This window comes from Chanodichthys erythropterus, chromosome 12 (genome assembly GCF_024489055.1).
Source record: "Chanodichthys erythropterus isolate Z2021 chromosome 12, ASM2448905v1, whole genome shotgun sequence".
NCBI lineage: Eukaryota > Metazoa > Chordata > Actinopteri > Cypriniformes > Xenocyprididae > Chanodichthys > Chanodichthys erythropterus.
The window spans coordinates 19,319,652-19,342,389 of NC_090232.1; the positions used below are offsets into that span (position 1 = coordinate 19,319,652).

The window sequence follows — 22,738 nt, forward strand, 5'->3', positions numbered from 1 at the left end:
TGATTTAGTTTTTTATACACACCGATCAGGCATAACATTATGACCACTGACGGGTGAATAACACTTATTATCTCTCCATCACGGCACCTGTTGGTGGGTGGGATATATTAGGCAGAAAGTGAACATTTTGTCCTCAAAGTTGATGTGTTAGAAGAAGGAAAAATGGGCAAGCATCATGATTTGAGTGAGTTTGAGGGCCAAATTGTGATGGCTAGATGACTGGGTCAGACCATTTCCAAAACTGCAGCTCTTGAATCATGTTTTCTTTTACATCACGTGGATGGCAGCGTGTGTCGCTTTCCTTGGGAACACATGGCACCAGGATGCACTATGGGAAGAAGGGAAGCCAGCGGAGGCAGTGTGATGTTTTGGGCAATGTTCTGCTGGGAAACCTTGGGTCCTGCCATCCATGTGGATGTTACTTTGACAGGTACCACCTACATAAGCATTGTTGCAGACCATGTACACCCTTTCATGGAAACGGTATTCCCTGGTGGCTGTGGCCTCTGTCAGCAGGATAATGCGCCCTGCCACAAAGCAAAAATGGTTCAGGAATGATGTTTGAGGTGTTGAGCCTCCAAATTCCACAAATCTCAATCCAATCGAGCATCTGTGGGATGTGCTGAACAAACAAGTCAGATCCATGGTTGCCCCACCTCGCAACTTACAGAACTTAAAGGATCTGCTGCTAACATCTTGGTGCCAGATACCACAGCACACCTTCAGGGTCTAGTGGAGTCCATGCCTCAGCTGGTCAGGGCTGTTTTTGCAGCAAAAGGGGGACCAACACAATATTAGGAAGGTGCTCATAATGCCTGATTGGTATACACGTTACATTAATAAAGCCATATAATTATTTATTATATGTAAATGTTATGAATATATGAGCATTGTAACCTTATCTGGTGTCTTATGAAACACTTAATGAAAGTGTCCATTAGGGCTCCACACTACACACTTAAAAATTACATTAACAACAACAACAAAGGTAGAAAACAACAAAACTTTAATCAACTCAACGCCCTGATTCCTCTCCCCAATTCCGTCTCTGAAACATCCCATACAAGGAATGTGACATCGTCATTCCTCTTCAGTTTCTACTGGAAACACAAGTTTGTAAGAACCTTAAATGCTGAAGCCAATATGGGTACATAAACACACCGAAAACAACAAGCTGATATTGACCAGTGAGAGAAAACAGTTGTGAAGTCCAGCAGTTTGGAAAGAAATTCCTGTTGTGTTTTTCAGTTATTTCCAAATAAATGGATATGAGTATGTATTACAAAGGTTTAGTCAAGCAAAACCTCAGTCCTTTTGAAAACTAATCCAGTCAAACTTCAACCTTATTTCAAAAGTCAAAAGATGATTTAACCCATGGGAATGCACATGCAATTACAATGAAAAGCACAACAAAACCAAACAATGCTTATAGTGGTCTCTCTTTCAAAAATAAGCAAAAGTATTCCTAACAGTGTTTCAAATGGAAAACAATGAGAAATGCTCTTTGATATCATTTTGGCAGTTTAAGTCAAGTGAATGCTTCTGAAAATGTTTTGAAGTGTTTGCATTAGTTTGATAAACGATTGGGAAAACGATTCCTTGGCATATTTGATATTTTCAACTTAATGCAGTTCCTAAATGATAGCTAAATGAAACAGCACCTTACATAATATGACAGCCTTATATGACGACTGTCGACATGCTGACTTGAGTGTAAATTGTCAGACTGAATTCCACCATATTACAAAGCAAAGCAATTATAGCCACACATTTGTAATACAAGTAATATAAATTCCTAATTAAGTCAAAAAAAGTGGAAATACAAAACATGTCATTACTGAGAAAAAAAACAAAACAAAACTTAAATTCTGACCTCCAGTACTACTAAAAGATATGACATTAGTGGTTCACAAAAAATATTGTTTAAGACAGTGTGGTCTGTTATGCAAAGTAAATGTATAAAACATTATTCCCTATGACGATAATGTACTCCAACAAGTTCTTTAAGCACTATTCATGCATTATTACTGATTATGGGCACTCAACACTAGTTTAGAAGCTGGTTATTATGAAACTTTGACTCATTGTTTTTTGCTTACATAACTGGCTTCTGATGCTCATAGCTGTAAAAACTGTCCATTGGGGCTCAACAGAGGCCTTTTTTCAAATACTCTCAAGATTTTAGCAAAAGGTTCAATATTCAACTTTGCTTTGGTCAAGACTCTGACTTCTGGAATGTTGTTAATTGACTATTTAGCATCTGTTCCCAACATCAGCACCAATGTATGATTGTTCATTAGATCTGCTACTCTTGGTACAATAAGATGCACTAAATGGAAAATCTTTCATTCCTTCATTTTAGCTGGTGAATCACATTATGCTACTGGACTTTATTCAGTTTTATGTTTCCATGCGACTATCTTGCATTAATCTATGATCCTTTCATTCAGACGTAAACTTATAAAACTCTTATTCTATGGTGTAAATCAATCGGCACATCAAAAGCATGCGTTTTAGCACAGTATCGCATACTCGTGATGGCCCTTTAAAAGGTCATTACCTCAAACAAATTGTTTATTTGTTTTTTTGTCGTAGGAAACCCTGTCTTCAAACTCAAAGAAAGAACAGTCTTAAAAATATAAATAAATAAAAATGTAATAAGGTGTTTTAGCCTGCTGCCTGCTTTCACTCAAAGACACAAAGAAAATCTGCGTAACACATCTGTAATTACAAGACTACACTCCGGTACTGACTGCCAACGAACATTGTGATTTGCCAAATTAAAAGACTTTAAATTGAAAGTAAGGATTGTAGATTTTAGAGGACAATTCCAAATACAGAAATTATTAATGAAGAAGAGAATTAAACAAGAATTTTTAAACCCAGTCTTGTCATTTGTTTTGGAGTACTGCAGACATGTGAATCTGTAATTTTAGAATATAATCCATCCCCTTCTCTCTTTTCTTCAGTCGATTGACCCATGAAAGGAGAGCGCAGTGACCGCTGAACCAAGATCTCCCCCGCCATCCAAAGGTAACCTCCGCCGGTGATCTTGAAGCTTGACTGGATGGATTCCAAATGGGTAAAACTATGTGTGTGTTGATATGACTGTCTGTGTATGAGTGTGTTTAAGTCTTAAATAAATTAGGTGCATCACTTATTAATAAATATCCTGCAGTTTCTCGCTGTCCCATTCCAACGAGCTCAAGTTCAAATGTCAAACGAATCAAGCTGGCAGAGAGGGTGGGCATTTCAGTGCATACCTGGCATAAAACTTGAGGGTGCGTGTTAATGTCAGTCGATACGGTTACCGCAGATAGTAAAGCGGTCAATCTCCAGCAAGTCTTTTTTGGGCGCCCTGTGTTTAAGTTCAGTATCGTCCTGAATAAGGCTTTTATCTTCTGATTCATCTGGTGTAGTAAGGAACTGATCTGATTCGCTGGTGGGGAGCTGAGGGGCGGGGCATTCATCCCTTTGGGTGGGTTGAGTGGTGACTGAAGCAGACATGCCCTCCTCCGCTGGCTCACCTTCAGAGGGAGTGTGGACACAATTAGTCAGTCAGAACAAAACCTTTATAAAACTTTTTTAAACAATTTTCTCTGTTTTCAGGGTCTCTTGTGTGTTACCTGGTGGTTCTCGTGTGTGTTTGGTACGGTTTGCTCTGCTGGACACTCTGCTGGGAGCTGCAGATGGGGGATTTTGAAACAGCTTCTCCTCCATATTGGCCTCTTTCACATACATACAGGATTTCCCCAACAGCACAATACTGTTCAGCACCTTCAGGGTGATCATACTGAATAAACGCACAGAAACACAGACTCAGTGGAACATTTGGATTATGTACATTACTGTTCAAAATTATGCGATCGATCAGAACAATTTTTGGAAATTTCTGATCAATTGTTCACCAAGGCTGCATTTGGTAACACTTTAGTTTAGGGTCCAATTCTTAGTATTAACAAGTTAATTATTAGCATGCATATTACTAGGATATTGGCTGTTTATTAGTACTTTTAAATCACATATTAATGCCTTATTCTGCATGTCAATATTCTACATCCCTTAATCCAACTTATATCCTACCTAAACTTACCAACTATTAATAAGCAGTACTTAGGAGTTTATTAAGGCAAAAGACATAGTTAATAGTTAGTTTTTAGTGAGAACCCTGCATTTATTTGATCAAAAATACATTAATATTGTGGTTAAACTTCATTTAAAGGGTTAGTTCACCCAAAAATGAAATTTCTGTCATTAAGTACCCTCATGTCATTCCAAACCCGTAAGACCTTTGCTCATCGTCGGAACACAGATTAAGATATTTTTGATGAAATCTGATCCACACATGGGCAGCAACTGGACGTTTTGGACATTTATAAAATAGTCAATGTGAATACAGTGGTTCAACCTTAATGTTCGTTTTTTTGCACAAAAAGTATTCTCGTCGCTTCATAACATTAAGGTTGAACCACTGCAGTCACACTGACTCTTTTAACCATGTTTTTAACTACCTTTCTGGACCTCAAAAGGTGCAATGACATCGCTGCCTAGGTGTGGATCAGATACCCTTGGATTTCATCAAAAATATCAGGTCTTACAGGTTTGGAACGACATGAGGGTGAGTAATTAATGACAGAAATTTCATTTTTGGGTGAGCTAACCCTTTAAAGGTGATCTTTTTACAGTGTAATTATATGTTTAAGTACTGAGTAATAATAATGTACTAGAGTTTTGTTTAGGGTTAGTTGCATGTAATTATGCATAATTTATAGTTATTACAATAATAACTACATGTAATGTGTAACAAGGACACTGTAAAATAAAGTGTTAAACATTTAGTTTAAAGAACTGTTTTCTATTTTAATATATTATGTAATTTTATCCTGTAATGGAAAATCTGAAATTTCAGTAGCCATTACACCAGTCTCCAGTGTCACATTATACTTCAGAAATCATTCTAATATGCTGATTCGGTGCTCAAGAAACATTTCTTCTTCTTCTTCTTCTTCTTCTTCTTATTATTATTATTACAGTTGGAAATGGTTGTGCTACTTAATAAAGCATGAAAATACAGTGTTTCCTTTAAGGAACAGAAAGTTTGAAGAACTATTTATTTGAAATAGAAATCTTTGTAACACTATAAATGTCTTTAGTGTAATTTTTAATCAATTTAATGTATCCCTGCTGAATAAAAGTATTGATTTCTTTAAAGAAAAAACATATTAATCCCAAAGAAATAATAAATTAAAATGAATACATTTAGAAACTGTTAAAACAATATTACTTGCATCTATTTATTAAAATATAAATTTATTAAAACACTACTTTTGAACAGTTACAAATAATGTGAACTCATACCCCAGGTAGAAGAGCACGACACATACAATGGACAGAGAGCCCTGGATCTTCACAGAACTGGTCACCACCCGGATCAACTGTCAATCACATACTACATGAGTATAACTGTAATAACCATTACTACACATCACAGTACCTTCACTGTAAATGGCTTTAAAAGTATTGAAAAAAACAGCTTTGTAAGAAAATGCAGTGCAGTCTACAAGAGTCACTTTAAATGGGTTAAGTTTGTGTTAAAACAACAAAATGCACATTTTAAATGAATGCAAATATTGTAAGGATTTATGTTCTTGCTTTTACATTGTACTGTGTGATAGATTTTGTATTGTGATTGTGATGAAATGAGGAGGTGGCAGGTTACCAGTAGAGCAAGAGGAAGAGGAATGAAGCCCATCCTCCTGGACACACTGTCACTGTAGTCTGTGTATGCCTGGAAAACACACATATATCAGTATCTGATTAATAAAGCTGGACAAAATGCTCTTCAATGTGATCAGAACCATGAACAGAAGGAGACAAGCCACTGAAAAAATGAAGTCATGCCTTTCAAGTAAAATAATCAATCGTCTTCGATACATAATTCGACATATTGACATACACTTAGCTAAACGTTTGGAAGATTTCAGTCTTGCTTAAAAAGGGTCTCTTATATGATAAATGCACATGCACTTACATTTTTCTGTCTGCTGCTGACCAGATCAAAGGCCAAGCTTGCTCTGTATTCACTGTAGACCTGCACAAACACAAGCGTAATTATGACAAGGCAAGGCAAGGCAATTTTATTTGTATAGCACATTTCATACACAATGGTAATTCAAAGTGCTTTACATAAAAAAGAATAATAAAAATAGAACATAAGGAATAGAAATAACAGTAAAAACAGAGAATTTTGCTATCTGGATGGAAGAGCTAGGAAGTCTCAGGGAGTTTGTTGTTGTCGTCCATCAGAGTTGGATCTAAACAGATCTATTCATCAGAGCGGATCAGAATGGATCTTCCTCATCCAACAGGACTGCTACCTGTTAAGGCACTTTCTTCCTAATTCTCCCAGTTCTTTCAACCAGACAGCAATATTTAAAATGCATTAAAAGTCAGAATAACAAGATGATACATAAAAGATATAAAATACATTAAAAATGAAATAAAAACAGGAAAAGGAATTAAAAGAATAAAAAGATAATATGTATAAAAGTGCAAACAGTTCGGACATAAAGTAATTCGGACAAAAGTAATTATGACTTGTGATTCGGTAACGAAGTCAAATATTAAATAGGTAAACTAAAAAGATTCAGTAAAAGGTACATTAGAATGATTCCATCAAATGACTCATTTGAATAATTCTTTAAAGGGTTAGTTCACCAATGTTAGTATAAACATGCATCAACACAAACAACGTCTTGCTTGACGTTCAAGAACCAATGAGGTTCATTCTCATGTGTTACACAGTACATTTGAGCTTCTGCAAGAACCAATGAGGTTTGTTCTCGTGCATCAAACAAGTACGGTTTAGCTTCTGTTTATGTTCGCTGATCAATGTTTATATGTGAATAAAACCCTAAATTCTAAATCTAAGCAATAAATCAGAATTGAGCATTAAGGCTTGCCGTGTGAATGTTTGAATGATCCACTACTGACAAGGTTAATTACGGTCAGGGGGTCGAGCAGCTTAACATAACCACGTTCTAAATAGATTTACAATCCTTCCTTGTCTCATGACTTTTAATTGTCTATTATTTAATCTTTAGTAGCAAAAATATTTGGTAAGTTATATTCATTTTTGTCAATCAATTCAAATAAATTGCCCATTTCAGTGAGTCAAATTATAACCATGATTCTCTTATTTGTTTGCGTCATTGCTAAAATTTTTTACAATGGTGCATGCAAATGAAAATGAATAAATATAATTCTTCCTTGTATTCATTTAATGAAATATTGTCAGTGTGTGTGTGGTTTTGGTTCAGTTTCTTTCCCTATGTTTAGTCTCAGTTTATCATGGTTTCTCATTTATTACTTAGCTTGGAAACATGCCCTTAATTTTGTACTTTATTTTTTAGTTAAATTAAACATTTGAATGTACATATTGTTTTTTAATAATAAAAAAAAAAAAAAATGTTTTTAAAGACGACTCTCACCAAGGCTGAATTTATTTGATTAAAAAAAAAAGATAAAATCACTGCACTCAACCATTTTCTTTGGGTGTGTAGATCAGTGGACATTGCAATACTTTCAAATGTAGAATAAAAGATTTGCACTCGCTTGTGTCTTCTTAATGGATTATTAGTTTTTATTATGCAACAAAGCACATATGGATCAAGATCAAATAATAAATGTTAAATGAATAAATGTTTCGGCAATCAGCCTTCTTCAGTGAAAGAATTGAATTGATTAAAAATACAATAAAAATGGTAATATTATAAAAAATACAATTTAAAATAACTGTTTTCTATTTTTGTAAGTTTTAAAATGTTTTTTATTTATATGACAACACAGCTGAATTTTCATTCTAATATGCTGATCTGGTGCATTTCTCATTATCAAAAATGTTGAAAACAGTTGTGCTGCTCAGTATTTTTGTGGAAATTGTGATACATTTTCGAATAGAAAGAACAGCATTTATATAAAATAGAAATCTTTTGTAAGATTGTAAATGTAATTTTTGATCAATTTTTTCAATTTTCACTTGCTGAATAAAAGTATTATTGCTTCTCAGAAAACACTTATTGACACCAAACTTTTGAATGGAAGTGTAATTTCTAACAATTACAGTTTGGCTGAAATGCTGGTTCTGATTTAAAAAAAAAATCCATTTGAGCCATTTAATAAAAAATAAATAAACATTAAGATTTATATGGTAAAACTGTTGGAAATTATCCCCTTTTTTGGGGTGGTGGTGGTGGTACCCCCCCGGTAGTGTCCACCTTTAGGAAAAATACTGTACAGGAGAGAAAGAAAAGTGTGCATGTGTGTACTGTGACACTAATCTTCCTGCCTAAACTAAGCAGATCTGTCTCTAATCCCTGCCAGTAACTACACTCCTCTTTTCTGTCATTACATATCGCTCTAACCCCCATCCACAGTGTATTTTGCCTGCTTAACCCCTATTTTCCCTCATCTGTTCAATATATTTTTTTCTCTTTCAGGCACTTGTTTAGGGACAGTTTAGTTTGTAGTGTCACTGATCTTTCATTTGATGAGTAACAGTAGCAGCCCACTTCTGGCTCTGTGTGTGCTGATAGATTTGGGTCAGTGGATCTGTCAGGGTTACCCAAGACACTGAGAGCGGTGCTGATTTTCAATCACACCCCCAAAGGAAACCTGTATCTCTTTGTAAAGGCTTCCTCTAGACTCAGATAGAGGTTTTTGTTTTTTTTTTAGACAAGAAAGAACAGTCTAAAATCTGTGCATGGGAGAGCCCTTTTATTGAATTAGGTCATGTCATAGTTCTCATGTTCTGTTTTTCTTAAGTTTATTCTAGTTAAAAGTTAGATGTATCCATGTATTGTCATTAGATGGCATTAGGTCACACTAGAAAAACCTTCTCTTTACTCTGAGCCCTACTGTTTCAAGTTACCATAGTTCATTTTTAGGTGATCCAATGAAGGGAAGGTGAATACTTCAACATGTTAAAATTAAGCTAAATATATATTGCAAAATAATTACGAAATAACATTATTTAGTCATACTATTCAACTGGTAGTCATGTTAGCACCTATTAAAACTTAAAAAAAAAAATCAAAACTGTAGTTTGTTCATTTCGTGTGTGCAGGGCACCAGACAAATGGGTGTCCACGTAGGTCCGAAAACTTTTGAAATGCATGTGACTTGAGGCTGAGCTCTAATTGGCTTGTTTCACATTGTCCAGACCCTCCCACTTTTGATTTTAGTGAATCAATATTGATGCAGTTTAACTTGAGGCAATCAATGGGTCCAAGCACAATGGCTTGTGTAGATGATATAGTTGTACAATGGACTTTTTAAATAAAATATGCTTCTTTAAGTGTCTCTTTATGGAAGTATTATTACATGTACAATATTAAAATAATAATAATACAGAGTCTCTTCCTCAATTGGTCATACATTCAATCATGTCTGGTAACTTGACAAGTATGTTGTCAATATCATTAAAATTAAAATTGAGATAAAAAAAGGTCTATAAGTATTTTGAAGATCACAGTCTTTGCAAACTTATTATATTAGGATTTATTAAACTTCATGAAACTATAATGAATTTATATGCATTTTTTTCCAAGTCAATTTACTGAACAATTTTCACAGTCTTTAAACTGAGATCTTAAAGGATTTGCAGTCCTGTGGCTCTCTAGTGGACAGCATTAGCATGGCCTTCATCTCTGAATCACACTGACATAAATGGCAACATTTTTTTTTTTTGAATGATTACAATTTTTTAAATGATTACTTTATTACCGATAATAGAGGGTTTGCACGTGATGTTACTGACGGTCGTTATGACTGCGGTTACGGCAAAAGACTGAGTGGCAGCATTGGTTTTCAGGGTGAATACCGCGGAAAAACACACAACCAAAACGGTTGCGACAGCTTTGCGATTGACTGTACAAACAACTTTGACACAAAATCTGAGGTATATATTTAAAAACTGCCGAAAGCTACAGAAAAAAAGAAGCAAATGGATCACTGCAATTCACAGAAACAACTGGACTCCAGACAGAGAAACATACATAACCCCCTATTGTATTTTTATATATTGCGCTGACAACTCATTAATTAAATATTTACCATCTCATATTCTGCATAATTTGGTGTTTTTAAATAAACACTGACAAAATCTATACAAAATAACATTGATATAAGTGATCACTCCAATTTAGACCTACTTATATTGTAGTTATATAAGACTTTCATTGGCTTTCATGTATTTCCCCGGCGTCTAAATCAGTCCCATATAAATGTCTGGAAACACGATTCCTGGCTGCATGTCAATATCCATGGATTAGGTTTCTTTGACATGTTATAAGGAACAATTTCGAGCCCAAGGTTTAGAGTAATCGTTTGTTTTACTCGTGTTTTTGCAGTTTCCCCTATTAAATCCAGTCATGCAGCAGGTTCTTTTGCCACTCAGTCCAGCTGAGGGAGCACGTTCCGGCGGGAAAGTGACATTGATGCATACCCTCTACCCCACATTAAACTCTAGTTCACTGATCCGAGGTACCTTATTTCATGCTTTAACAGTAGAATTTTCAACTTCCATTTTTAGCTAAGCAGTAATAACACATTATTATATCACTTCTTAAATGGTTATTTAACAATTATCTTCAGTCCTGCATTAGCAGTGTTATTCAGTTTGTTTACTTTGCATCCCCCAAAATTTCTTTAGCACCAGCCGCCACTGATTATTTTTTATATATTATTTATTTGTATTTAATATTACACAATCACATCATTATTATTATACTTGAATATTAATGATACTACAGTATGAATATATATTTATTATTTTGGTAAAATATTAAAAATATATATATTACACTAATGCCAACTTAACCTTTTAATCTTTTGCAAAGATAACAAGCACATCATCATATTTGATTGATATATGTTTTTATATTTATATGTGTATTTGTATTTGTAATGTATATAACAGGGGTGTCCAATCCTGCTCCTGGAGGACCACTGTCCTGCAAATTTTAGCTCCAACACCAATTAAACACACCTGAACGAGCTAATCAAGGTCTTACTGGGCATAGAAATGTCCAGGCAGGGGTGTTGAGGCAAGTTGGAGCTAAACTCTGCAGGACAGTGGCCCTCTAGGACTGAGTTTGGACAACATATAATATAACATATAATATATTTTATGGAATATATTTTTTGATTACCGTTTAAAGAATAATTTGGCGCTGTCAGTATTTTGAGGCTAGTATACAGTGCAACAATAATTTGAACTCACATCTGCTGTGATGTCATTAAACTTGGTGATGAAGGCATGTTTGACAACGTCCACTGCAATCTCCGAGGCGATTACCATACAAACATCAGGAAACAACACCCATAGGTGATCTATGAGCAATGATCAATGATTAATACACACATTAATGTATGGACAAACTCTGAGATGAGTCAGTTGTTAACTGGATACCTGGATTCCAGGAGAACTGCTCCATGTTTCTGAGACAGACTATTAGTAAGAGTGTGTAGTTTGTAAATCTTTCTTTAATGTCTGTAAAGAGAAAGACAGAAAGGAACACCTAAGACAATTCATCAGTAACAGTTTGAGAAGACATCTTTTCATTTAGTACATTTACATGGACTTACCACTATTGGACATCTGGAAGAGGTTGTTTTTCTCAAACTTCTTGAATACACTTCCTTTGATCTCAACAAACTACACAAAGGAAAACACATACATTAATATAAACACTACAAAAGAAGGTATGAAAGTATGTGCTGCTGTATAATGTAACATACAGAGACCAAGATGTAGAGACTAAAGTTATCTGTTGTGTATTTAATAAAAAAAAAAACATGCATTGTAAATGGCATGCTAGCTGTGCATGTACTCACATTATTAGACATCATGATGGTGAGCAGTGACTTGTTATGCGAATTGAAAGCCACGTTCAGTGTGGTGGCCTGAACCATAATCAGAATGGCATGTAAAACTGCATTATTAATTAAGGAAAGTTACAACTTATGAATTGCAATATGCCAACTATGACACAAAACTTGATTTAAATTAAATGATAAAAAATTTATAAATACAACTGAGCAGTTTCAGTGTAGTTAAATATATTTCAAAAGAACTTGAAACTGTAGTATTTACTAGCTTTTTAGTTCTGTATTTTTGTATGAATTTTTACTATTAATTAATTTATATGATTACACTATATATTAAAGGTGCCCTAGAACCAGTTTTTACAAGATGTGTCTGTGAGGTTTCAGCTCAAAATATGCCTTTTTTTTTTTTAATAAATTTTTTTAACTGCCTATTTTGGGGCATCATTATCTATGCACCGATTCAGGCTGCAGCCCCTTTAAATCTCGCGCTCCCTGCCCCCCGAACTCTTGACTATAATACAGTGCATTTACAAAGTTCACACAGCTAATATAACCCTCAAATGAATCTTTACAAGATGTTCGTCATGCATACTGCATGCATGCATTGGATCATATGAGTATAGTATTTATTTGGATGTTTACATTTGATTCTGAATGAGTTTGATGGTGCTTCATGGCTAAAGCTAACATTACACACTGTTGGAGAGATTTATAAAGAATGAAGTTGTGTTTATGAATTATACAGACTGCAAGTGTTTAAAAATGAAAATAACGACGGCTCTTGTCTTGAAACGATGGTAACTTTAACCACATTTAACAGTGCATTAGCAACATGCTAACGAAACATTTATAAAGACAATTTACAAATATCACTAAAAATATCATGTTATGATGGATCATGTCAGTTATTTTTGCTCCATCTGCCATTTTTCGCTATTGTTCTTGCTTGCTTACCTAGTCTGTTGATTCAGCTGTACACAGATCCAGATGTTAATACTGGCTGCCCTTGTCTAATGCCTTGAACATGAGCTGGCATATACAAATATTAGGGTCATACATATTAATGATCCTGACTATTACGTAACAGTCGGTGTTATGTTGAGATTCACCTGTTTTTCGGAGGTCTTTTAAACAAATGAGATTTATATAAGAAGGAGGAAACAACAGTGTTTGAGACTCACTGTATGTCATTTCCATGTAATGAACTCTTGTTATTCAACTATGCCAAGGTAAATTCAATTTTTGATTCTAGGGCACCTTTAAATAGTAGAAAAATATAAAATGAAGTTGTTGTTATTATTATAATCAGTATTAATTATTTAAATTCTTAGTTTGAATATTTAATTATTTAAATCTATAATATAAAATATAAATTATCAATATAAAGATCAATATAAAATTATCCTTACTTATATCCAAATATGACTATGCAGCATTTTAAACAAAACTGGTGTGAAGGATACAGACATAGAGAACAGCCATGAAGAAATGTGGGATGACTCCTATATGAGCTCTTTTTCTCTCTTTTGGTTCAGTGGCAGTCCAGTACAAGGCATCCAAAATATCCTGACCGAAAGATGAAAACAAGCGATCTGCCACCTAGAGGAGAAACACAGAGTGTGTCCATTCACTTACTGTTAAGATAATAGACATATAATAAACAAATGTGAGTGTTGTGATACTGTACCTCCAGCATGTTGTAGATGATGTATAGTTTTATGACAGACTGACCCCGGATCAGGTGGTACATCATGGAATAATCCACATAATGCATCATGAAATAACACAGAACCATGATAAAACCCTTCAGAACATCACACACCTGAGCGGGCTGCAAGATACGAGATCCACTGCGCACACACACACACACACACACACACACACACACACACACACACACACACACAAAACAAACATTTTCTGGTTAAATTGGTTGCATAGAAATCTGGAATTACGAAATGGAGGAGTAGCTGATTAGTTCTTCTGTTGGTAAGATCTTCTACACACAGCCACTGGGTTAGTGATCATGAGTCACACTCTCAGTGGTTCATGCATCATGCTAAAGATTTCACAACACATGACTTGTGGAAGATCAGCAGTGTAAATGTACCCAAACAAATCAAATAAACATTTATTAACATTATTCTATAACATAGAATTAAAATATTTAGCATTTTTCACTAAAAAAGTTCATTTATTAATTTTCACTTTAAACTGTGCTAATGTAACTATAATCTAAATACTTACAAAGACTAAATGTAAATATTTGCTCTAAAAACAATTCTATCATGAGTTTTACTAAATGATCCGATGCATCATTAAAGGGATTGTTCACCCAAATATGAAAATTCTGTCATCATAGAAGTTTAAAAAATGTCTTTCTTCTGCTGAACACAAAAGATGATATTTTGAAGACTGTCAGTACCAAGCAGTTTGGACTTCCAAAGTATTTTTCCTCCATACTATGGAGGTCAGTGGGGCCCATCAACTGTTTGGTTACCCAACTTCTTCAAAATATCTTCTTTGGTGTTGAGCTGAAGAAAGAAATTCATATAGGTTTGGAACAACTTGGGGGTGAATAAATGATGACAATTTTCATTTTTGGGTGAACTATCCCTTTAAATATGAATGTTTCAGTAAGACTCATAATTATTTATATAAATATGCTTAAATCATAAAATGTAATTAGAAAGACTAATGGTAGGAAACAGGAATCCACTGTTGTGGATTACTGACAAGAACAATGTAGCAGGTTTTACTTTCACAGGCTCAAGAATCATATTTAAGTTACTATTCGCTACAAATGTAAATGGCACCTGCAATGGCACATAGAGCAGCTATTTGCACATCAATAACTGACAAAAATACAAATTTGAATATGGCAAAGTACCTGGCAGGTACAGCGTGTACTTTGGTACTTTTGTGTAAATGAACTGAGCTCTTAAAAAATACAAATACTGTGTTAATATTACACCATTATAATAGTATATAGACTATAGTTCAAAAGTTTGGGGTCAGTAAGAGATTTTTGTTTGTTTTTGAAAGAAATTAATACTTTTATTCAGCCAGGACACTTTAAACTGATAACATTAAAGGAATTAAAACTGTTGCAAAAAATCTGTTCTTTTGAAATGTTTCTTGAGCACCAAATCAGCAAGATTTCTGAAGGATCATGTGACACTGAAGACTGGAGTAATGGCTGCTGAAAATACAGCTTTGCCATCACAGAAATACATTACATTTTAAAATATATTAAAAGAGAAAATTATTTTAAATTGTAAAAATATTTCACAGTACTTACTGTATTTATGATCAAATAAATGCATCACTGGTGAGCATAAGTGGTGAGTCATTAAAAAAAATCCCAAAAACCTCAAACCTTTGAACGGAAATGCATGTTGATAATACTATTATAAAAGTTTGTTACAGGACATAATGCACATTATAAGTATTTACAACTATTTACATGTACTGTAAATAGAATTTGCATTCCTTTACACATAATTGGTTTCTGCCAAATATATTTTAAAATTAATTATTATTAATTTTAAAATGAGAAATTAATTGTCTTGTAATACATGCACTGAATGCAACTTACTAAATTTCCATTATCAGATGCATTTTACAATCCTAATAATGACATATTACATTAATATATTTCATTAATCATTGTTTCTCCTTTATCAGAGCTTTACTTGTTTACTGTGACCACACTGCCATCTTGTGACTGATCATGCAAGTACACCCTAAACACTGAAAGAACAACATGGTAATTCTGGGAATGATCCCAGATGATTTTAGTAGTCCAGAGTTAAATCAAAGCACAACAGTGCAAAATTAGACAGCTATGGCAACGGAAGCCTGTGTGAGAAAGAGAGTGTGTGTATGAATGTATATTCCAACACAGCCGCTGCAATCATACCAGCACGGGTGTGTGCTTTAAGCAGCTGCAGTCATTTTTTCTGCATACCTGCTCTTTTTGCAGTAGGGGCATATACTAGTTCTGCAGGCAGAAGAATATACAGTAAACAGCAGCTACACCCATATTCACAATCATTTTGGGTTTAATTGTGTGTAGGTGTGTGTGTGTGTGTGTGTGTGTGTGTGTGTAATAACACTGTGAAAGAAAGTGGACAGCTCAGATGTTTTAACCTGTTGGTTTATCAGAATCGTATTAAAGTCATACTTTGGGAACATTCCTTTATGCATATCCTAAGTACAGTGTGTGTGTATTACCCGAGGCCGCAGCAGGGCAGTGTCAGCAGTCTGATCAGGGCCAGCAGCACTCTGAGGGGCAGCAAAGTGAACACGTACAGAAACACATCCAGACACAGGAAAAACCCGAAGATCATCAGCTACAAAGAAAGAGAGAGAAATAGTCCAAGATGTGATATAACTTACTTTAAAGGCTTTAAAGTCTGTCAAACTCCAAAATTACAAAAATGCAACAAAAAGTTTCATAAAAGAAGTAGATGAAACTTGTGCACTGTATTCCAGGTCTTGTTGTAGCTATTTGATAGCTCTGTGTAAAGAACAGACTGAAATTTAAATTATTATTTAAGGAAAATCTTGTTCCCATCCAATCAAACATACAGCATTTAGATGCATCATGTCAAAAATGTGACGACAAGTGTGTCACATGACTGATCAGTTCCTTCAATATTAAAAATAATGTCTTGAATATTGTTAAAAAATATTTATTTTTATAATTTACACACTAAAAATGTTAAAATGTATACTTTATTAGATACATTTTAACAATATTAATGTAGAAATTATAAAAAATCTTATTTTTATAATAAATTGTTTATGAATATTTTTATGTAATTTAAGCCATATATTGATTTCCACTAAAAACATAAATGTAAACACTGTGAAGCTATCAAAATATTACTCTGCTTATTAAGAACACTGAAACAACAACAACCAATGGAATGAGTTTGGGATACATCCATTTTTCCAGTGAGGGGAGTGTCTAGAAAATATTCTAAAAAAATTAGTAATATAATATATCATTATTGTTGTAATTTCTGTTTGGTGGCAGACAAATAAACCAATGTACTATACTGTACTGATTAGATGAGTGCATTAATTATTTCATTGTGTATGGATTTGTGTATGGATGTAATTTTGTGCAGCTGTGTTTGGTACCTTCTCCAGTTCTTTTGGAATCCGCAGGCAGGTGTAGACCCTCTCTCTCCGTTCAGTGTATTTGGCCTCATTGTGTTCCAGAAAATATCCTCTAGTCAACTCAGCACTAATAAACCTCACCAGAGAGAGATCTGCACACAGACATACAAATAAACACACACATGAATGTGTAGTCACAGCATCCAGCACAATGAAACCATTTTACTCATTATTTAGCACTATACTGCAGAGTAAACACAGAGAAGTGCAAAGGATGGAAGCTCAAAACGTTCCTGTGTGTGTGAAAGGAGGATGAATAAACAGGTGCACCAGCATAAACATCCCTCCTTTCTTAAATATGTACCATTACAAAAAAGTCCACCTGTGAAAATGCTGTGATGAAAAATTATTGTAGATTTTAGAATTCAGTTTTCCAATAGAAGATTTTACATAATGTTAGATAATTTACTATTTAAAATGAATTAGTAAATTATCATTTAGTCATCATTTATTTTATATTTTGCACTATTTCTAAAACTTTGTCTGTTGAAAAAATTGTAGGCCTATTTATTTAGTACTGTTCGTATTGTAACAGCAAAGTAATTCAGTGTTTTTAATGACAATTGTCTTCAGCCATCTGTAACAATGCTGAAAGGTCAAAAAAAAAAAAAAAAAAAAGGAAGTTGGATGGAAAAAAAAAAAAAAAATCACTCAGCCCTTTAGTATTATGCAGCGCATATGTTTTTGTCCATGATTCTTTATTTTACATTTTTTAAAACTCTTAAACTTTGTTAAAGTTTAAAATTAGAATTTAGATCATACACTTTCCATACGTGCAGACTACAGCTCCAAGATTAAATTGTTAAAAGATCGCAATCTCGATTCAAATACGCATGCTATCTTATACTTAATGACTATGATTCGTCTGTTTATTAAACCTTTGACAAGTTCGATCACACTGCGTTTGAGCTGACGCTGACCCAGAGAGAGCAGTTGTCATGAGTAGGTGTTAAAAAATATTTCAGAATGTTTTTACATTTTGTCAGAATGTTAAATTACACATTATTTTGTTTAGTTGTGTATTCTGAATAATGGGAGAATCATGATTTACATTTTCAACAACAACAAAAAAATGAGACTCAATTTATTCAGAATCAGCTCTAATGGACACTGTGGTCATTGCACATACTTAAATAGTACATTTAAGCAATCTTCTCGCAAAGCTACAATAAGCAACTTTTCTTTGCATTATATTATCATATCACAGCAGTAAAGGTTTTGTGATTTGATTTGGAACACTGTTGACACAGTTGTGGTGTGATGATGGCTCTCTGTTAACACACACTTGATCTACAGCAGAGCAGATCAGTGACATAAAAGTGGAACAGAAAGTCCTGGACTGTTGTTAGTGCATTTTTATGTTGACCTAAGGCCAAACGTGTTGTGATAAGGGCAAGACAGTGTCCTGAGTTGAAAAACACACATTGCAAATGCATTCTGTGGCCAACACACACAGTACTTTCTATTTTTAACAGTAATAGAGAAGGATAAACTTGAGGATGAACACAGTGAGTGGAAAAACAAACAGAGTGGAGAGAAAGAGCGAGAGAGAGCCAGAGAGATAACAGCTTCTCCTCTGTTGTGTAAGTGTCTTATAACTAAGTTACATGATAAAATGAGTAAATCTATCATCCAATGAACACCCGTCATCCATTTTGCTATCTGAGCTCATGACACAACCTCTAAAAGCTTTTGACAAGAAGACCTCAGCAAAAGAAAAACACAGAAAAGAAGCCTTCGGTTTCATATATTCCATCCATTTAAAAGGTTGATGCGTTTGTTTGGATGGATGGATTCACAATCTTTTGCAGCAAAATATTTACTTGAAGTTAAATTAATTTTAGTAATTTAACAATATATTCACAAGTTCAGTTTCTGTCTGATGTTGGTTACATGACATCCAGATAAACAAATAAAATATTTTTAGTGTTTCATTTTGATAATTTTTATTTTTAAAATTATTTTAAATCACATTTTTATTATTTAAATTTAATAATAAATCGTTAGCATTTCATCAACTCGCAAACGGTGTGTTCACACATTTGTTGCTCTGTTCTCTTGGTTCTTTTGGTCTGGTCCAAAAAAAAAGAAAATAATACATTTAGTCCTGGTTCGCTTAGCGTTTACACTGTCATTTTTAAGAATGAATCTAAAGATACAATAAATAAATAAACAAATAAAAAAATATTTGTAAAAAATTATTTTGCGACAGAATCCAAAACAACGATGTGTGCTGAGCTAAATGCACTTGCTGTATGTGCATACGTATGATAGCATTTTGACTAGCTGAGAACTGCTGAAGAGTTTATAAACTGTGTAAAGGAGTCAAAACAGTAGGAATTCCTCCGTTGCACACAAACGAAGATCTGCTGCAAGGAGATGATGCTTCAGACGCCTGCACTGAACTGTGATGGGCAACATCACGACTATGATGAGAAAAAACAGGTATGCTTCAGCATTCTGTTCTTTTTAGGGTCGCATCTTGTGACACGTCCTGTTTTTGGTTCGTGTTGCGTTCATATTTCTGTCAAACCACACCATAGTTCATTTGGAAGTGGACCAAGATCCACCTTTTGACTCGGCCTGCTTGTTTGGTGCATACCAGGGATCAGATGACAGCATTCACACTTAATCAAAGGAACTGCACTAACAGAACAATCACACCAGAGTTCGTTTTAATCAAACTAAACCTGCCAAGTGTGAACACACCCTAAATGTCTTGTCTGAAGGAAAGCCTCTGCAATTCTAGAAGCATTATCCTCGATCAAGTAACGTCATATAATCAAACACCCACACTAAAATGCCAGCATTATTGATAACTATATAAAGACTGTTTTATTTTATGAACATAAAGCAATTCATTTCCTTAATAATTTTTATGAATTTTCCAGGCAGGGACATTAGTTTGGACCCACTTTATATTATGTATTTATACTACTAGGTAGTAACATTTAAATTAATCATTTGATACAATGCACTTATTGTGATAAATACATGTTTTTACATTGCACTTATTTTTAAAAATACCTGCATGTAAATACATTTAAATTCTGTATTTACATCTATTACACTACTGACCCTCCCTTACACCTTAAAAGGTTAGTTTACCCAAAAATGAAAATTCTGTCATTAAGTACTCACTCTCATTTCATTCCAAACCCGTAAGGCCTTCCTTCATCTTCGGAACACAAATTAAGATATTTTTGATGAAATCCAAGAGCTTTCTGATCCCCCACAGACAGCAACACAATTACCACCTTCAAGGTCCAGAAAGGTAGGAAAGACTACACCACTGTAGTCACATGGATTATTTTAATGATGTCTTTACTACCTTTCTGGGCCTTCTGAGCCTTTGTGTTCTGAAGATGAACGAAGGTCTTACAGGTTTGGAACGACATGAAGTTGAGTCATTCATGACAGAATTTTCATTTTTGGGTGAACTAACCCTTTAACCCACCTTTAAACCTACCATACAACCAAACCTGTCCCTAAAATCCACCTCAATAGAAGCAAAAGTTTTCTGAAATACAACATGAACATTGAACCTAACAAATTTTTTTTTTTTTTTACATTAAGAGACACCTAATAAAAAGTGGGATTTTTAAATTTCCTGCAGGAACCCTGCTTTATGATAACCTCAATTAATAATCTATTAACATATCAGTGATTCATGTACATTCATGTAATATAAAAAATATCAAAGTTATATGGTATAGCCTATGGTATTTCTGATGGTGCATGTTACCACTAAATATTGGATTGCATGGGCCTAATGTTGATCATAAGAGTTACTATTCCTAAGCAACCTCGGGTAAACAGATCTAAGAACACATCAGCTTTATTCTCAACACCAACATCGGGTCTTTATTTACATCTTCACACCTGATCAGCGGTCTTGATCCTCGTGCTTCTAAGTTAGTCTCATTATGCAAGCGGCTGAAGGTGTCACATGAGCCACACTGGTATGTTCGGCATCTTAAATAAACTGATAGATGCCGAACTATCTTGTTAAAGGTAAATAAACTCTAGTAACCGATGATGCTTCAGACAGTTTTGATGCGTGTGGCTCTTTCAAAAACTGCCTGACGTTCCCAGTGAGCTTCTTACCTAGACAGTATTTTGGCGCGTTGTAACGTTTAAATCTAACATCACTTATCTAGATCTTCGTGACGTGTTTATGATACCGATACATGCTGTCTATGTAAACAGTTCACTAGGTTAAAAACAATGTGTGTTTAACGCACAGAGCCGCTGTCTGTCACACTTACCTGACACATTGCTCTTTCTCTCTTTGCATTTCGCCTTCCTCTCGTAAAACCCCAGAGTTTCTGTAACGTCTGACGCAGCGGCTTGTTTCTCCGTCTTTTTAACGCCGCTGAAGAGTCGTTTCTCCTTCTCATTATCCTCATTTTCAGTCTCGTTTTCGTCCCCAAGCCCCGCCGTTACTGAGTCCGCCATCTTCACCGCAGACACAACATTCAGGCGTCATGGCATACGTCACCTGACATGACTACAATTCCCACAATGCAGCTGAAAAATTTCATACACAGACAAGCAAACCCTCTAAAACCCCAAAGCCTCCACTGTCCACAACTATATTCGAAGGCCCCCCTCCCCACCCACAAAAATTCACAATTTCTACTTAAAGTATTTTAGAGCTTGGCACACCTGGAAAAGGCTTATCTTATATCTTATCTTGATTTTTAGTTGTTTTAACTTATTTTAATGCTTATTTTGTCTTATTGAGGCTTCCTTGTGGGCCTCCGCCCCCCTGTTGAGAACTACTCCTCTTCTTCTAAACCATATTTTAATGATTTTATTCTTCTTATATCAGTTGTGACAGTTCTTAGCTCTAAGTCTACAATTTGGATTAGTATGTGTTCAGAGGTTCAATTCCATATGACTCGGATTATGTGACAAACCAAAAAATGAACAGAATGCTTGTGCACGCTCTTCCCTTTCCTTTGAGCTCAGCTGAACAAAATAGCAAGAGCAGAAAACTGCTCAGTGTCAGGATGTAATATAATATAATATAATATAATATAATATAATATAATATAGTGACCCTGGACCACAAAACCAGTCATAAAAATGAAATTGAGCTTTATACATCTTCTGAAAGCAGAATAAATACACTTTCTATTGATATATGATTTGTTAGGATAGGACAATATTTGGCCAAGATACTATTTGAAAATCTGGAATCCGAGGGTGCAAAAAAATCAAAATATTGAGAAAATCGCCTTTTAAGTTTTCCAAATTAAGTCTTTAGCCATGCATATCCACTCACAAAAATACATTTTTGATATATTTACAGCAGGAAATTTACAAAATATCTTCATGGAACATGATCTTTACTTAATATCCTAATGATTTTTGCCATAAAAGAAAAATCGATAATTTTGACCCATCCAATTAATTGTTGGCTATTGCTACAAATATACCTTCGTAACTTAAGACTGGTTTTGTGGTCCAGGGTCAAATATAATATAATATAATATAATATAATATAATATAATATAATATAATATAATATAATATCAGAAATGTTGTGCGGTGCATGTACCACATTTCTTAAACCACTAGAGGGAGGTAATAGATTTAGAGATTACTTTACATTAACATCATAGAAATACTATTCCCTATACTTAAGGTTTTT

General features: G+C 34.4%; 1 protein-coding gene across 2 annotated transcripts; it reads right to left on the minus strand.

Moving 5' to 3' along the window:
* Positions 1-1,014: 1,014 nt before the first annotated feature.
* Positions 1,015-21,555, minus strand: tapt1b (transmembrane anterior posterior transformation 1b). Of its 2 annotated transcripts, XM_067402763.1 has the most exons (15): positions 21,348-21,555; positions 17,041-17,171; positions 16,126-16,244; positions 15,860-15,892; positions 13,577-13,739; positions 13,353-13,488; positions 11,896-11,993; positions 11,647-11,716; positions 11,471-11,551; positions 11,282-11,391; positions 6,032-6,091; positions 5,720-5,788; positions 5,359-5,435; positions 3,627-3,793; positions 1,015-3,527 (listed from the first exon to the last, which is right to left on the minus strand). In XM_067402763.1, exons 1-15 carry the CDS (start codon positions 21,535-21,537, stop codon positions 3,295-3,297), a joined length of 1,737 nt encoding a protein of 578 aa, XP_067258864.1. In that variant the 5' UTR covers positions 21,538-21,555; the 3' UTR covers positions 1,015-3,294. The 2 variants fall into 2 exon arrangements, with proteins under 2 accessions (XP_067258864.1, XP_067258865.1); XM_067402764.1 differs by lacking the exon at positions 15,860-15,892.
* Between the last annotated feature and the right edge of the window lie 1,183 nt (positions 21,556-22,738).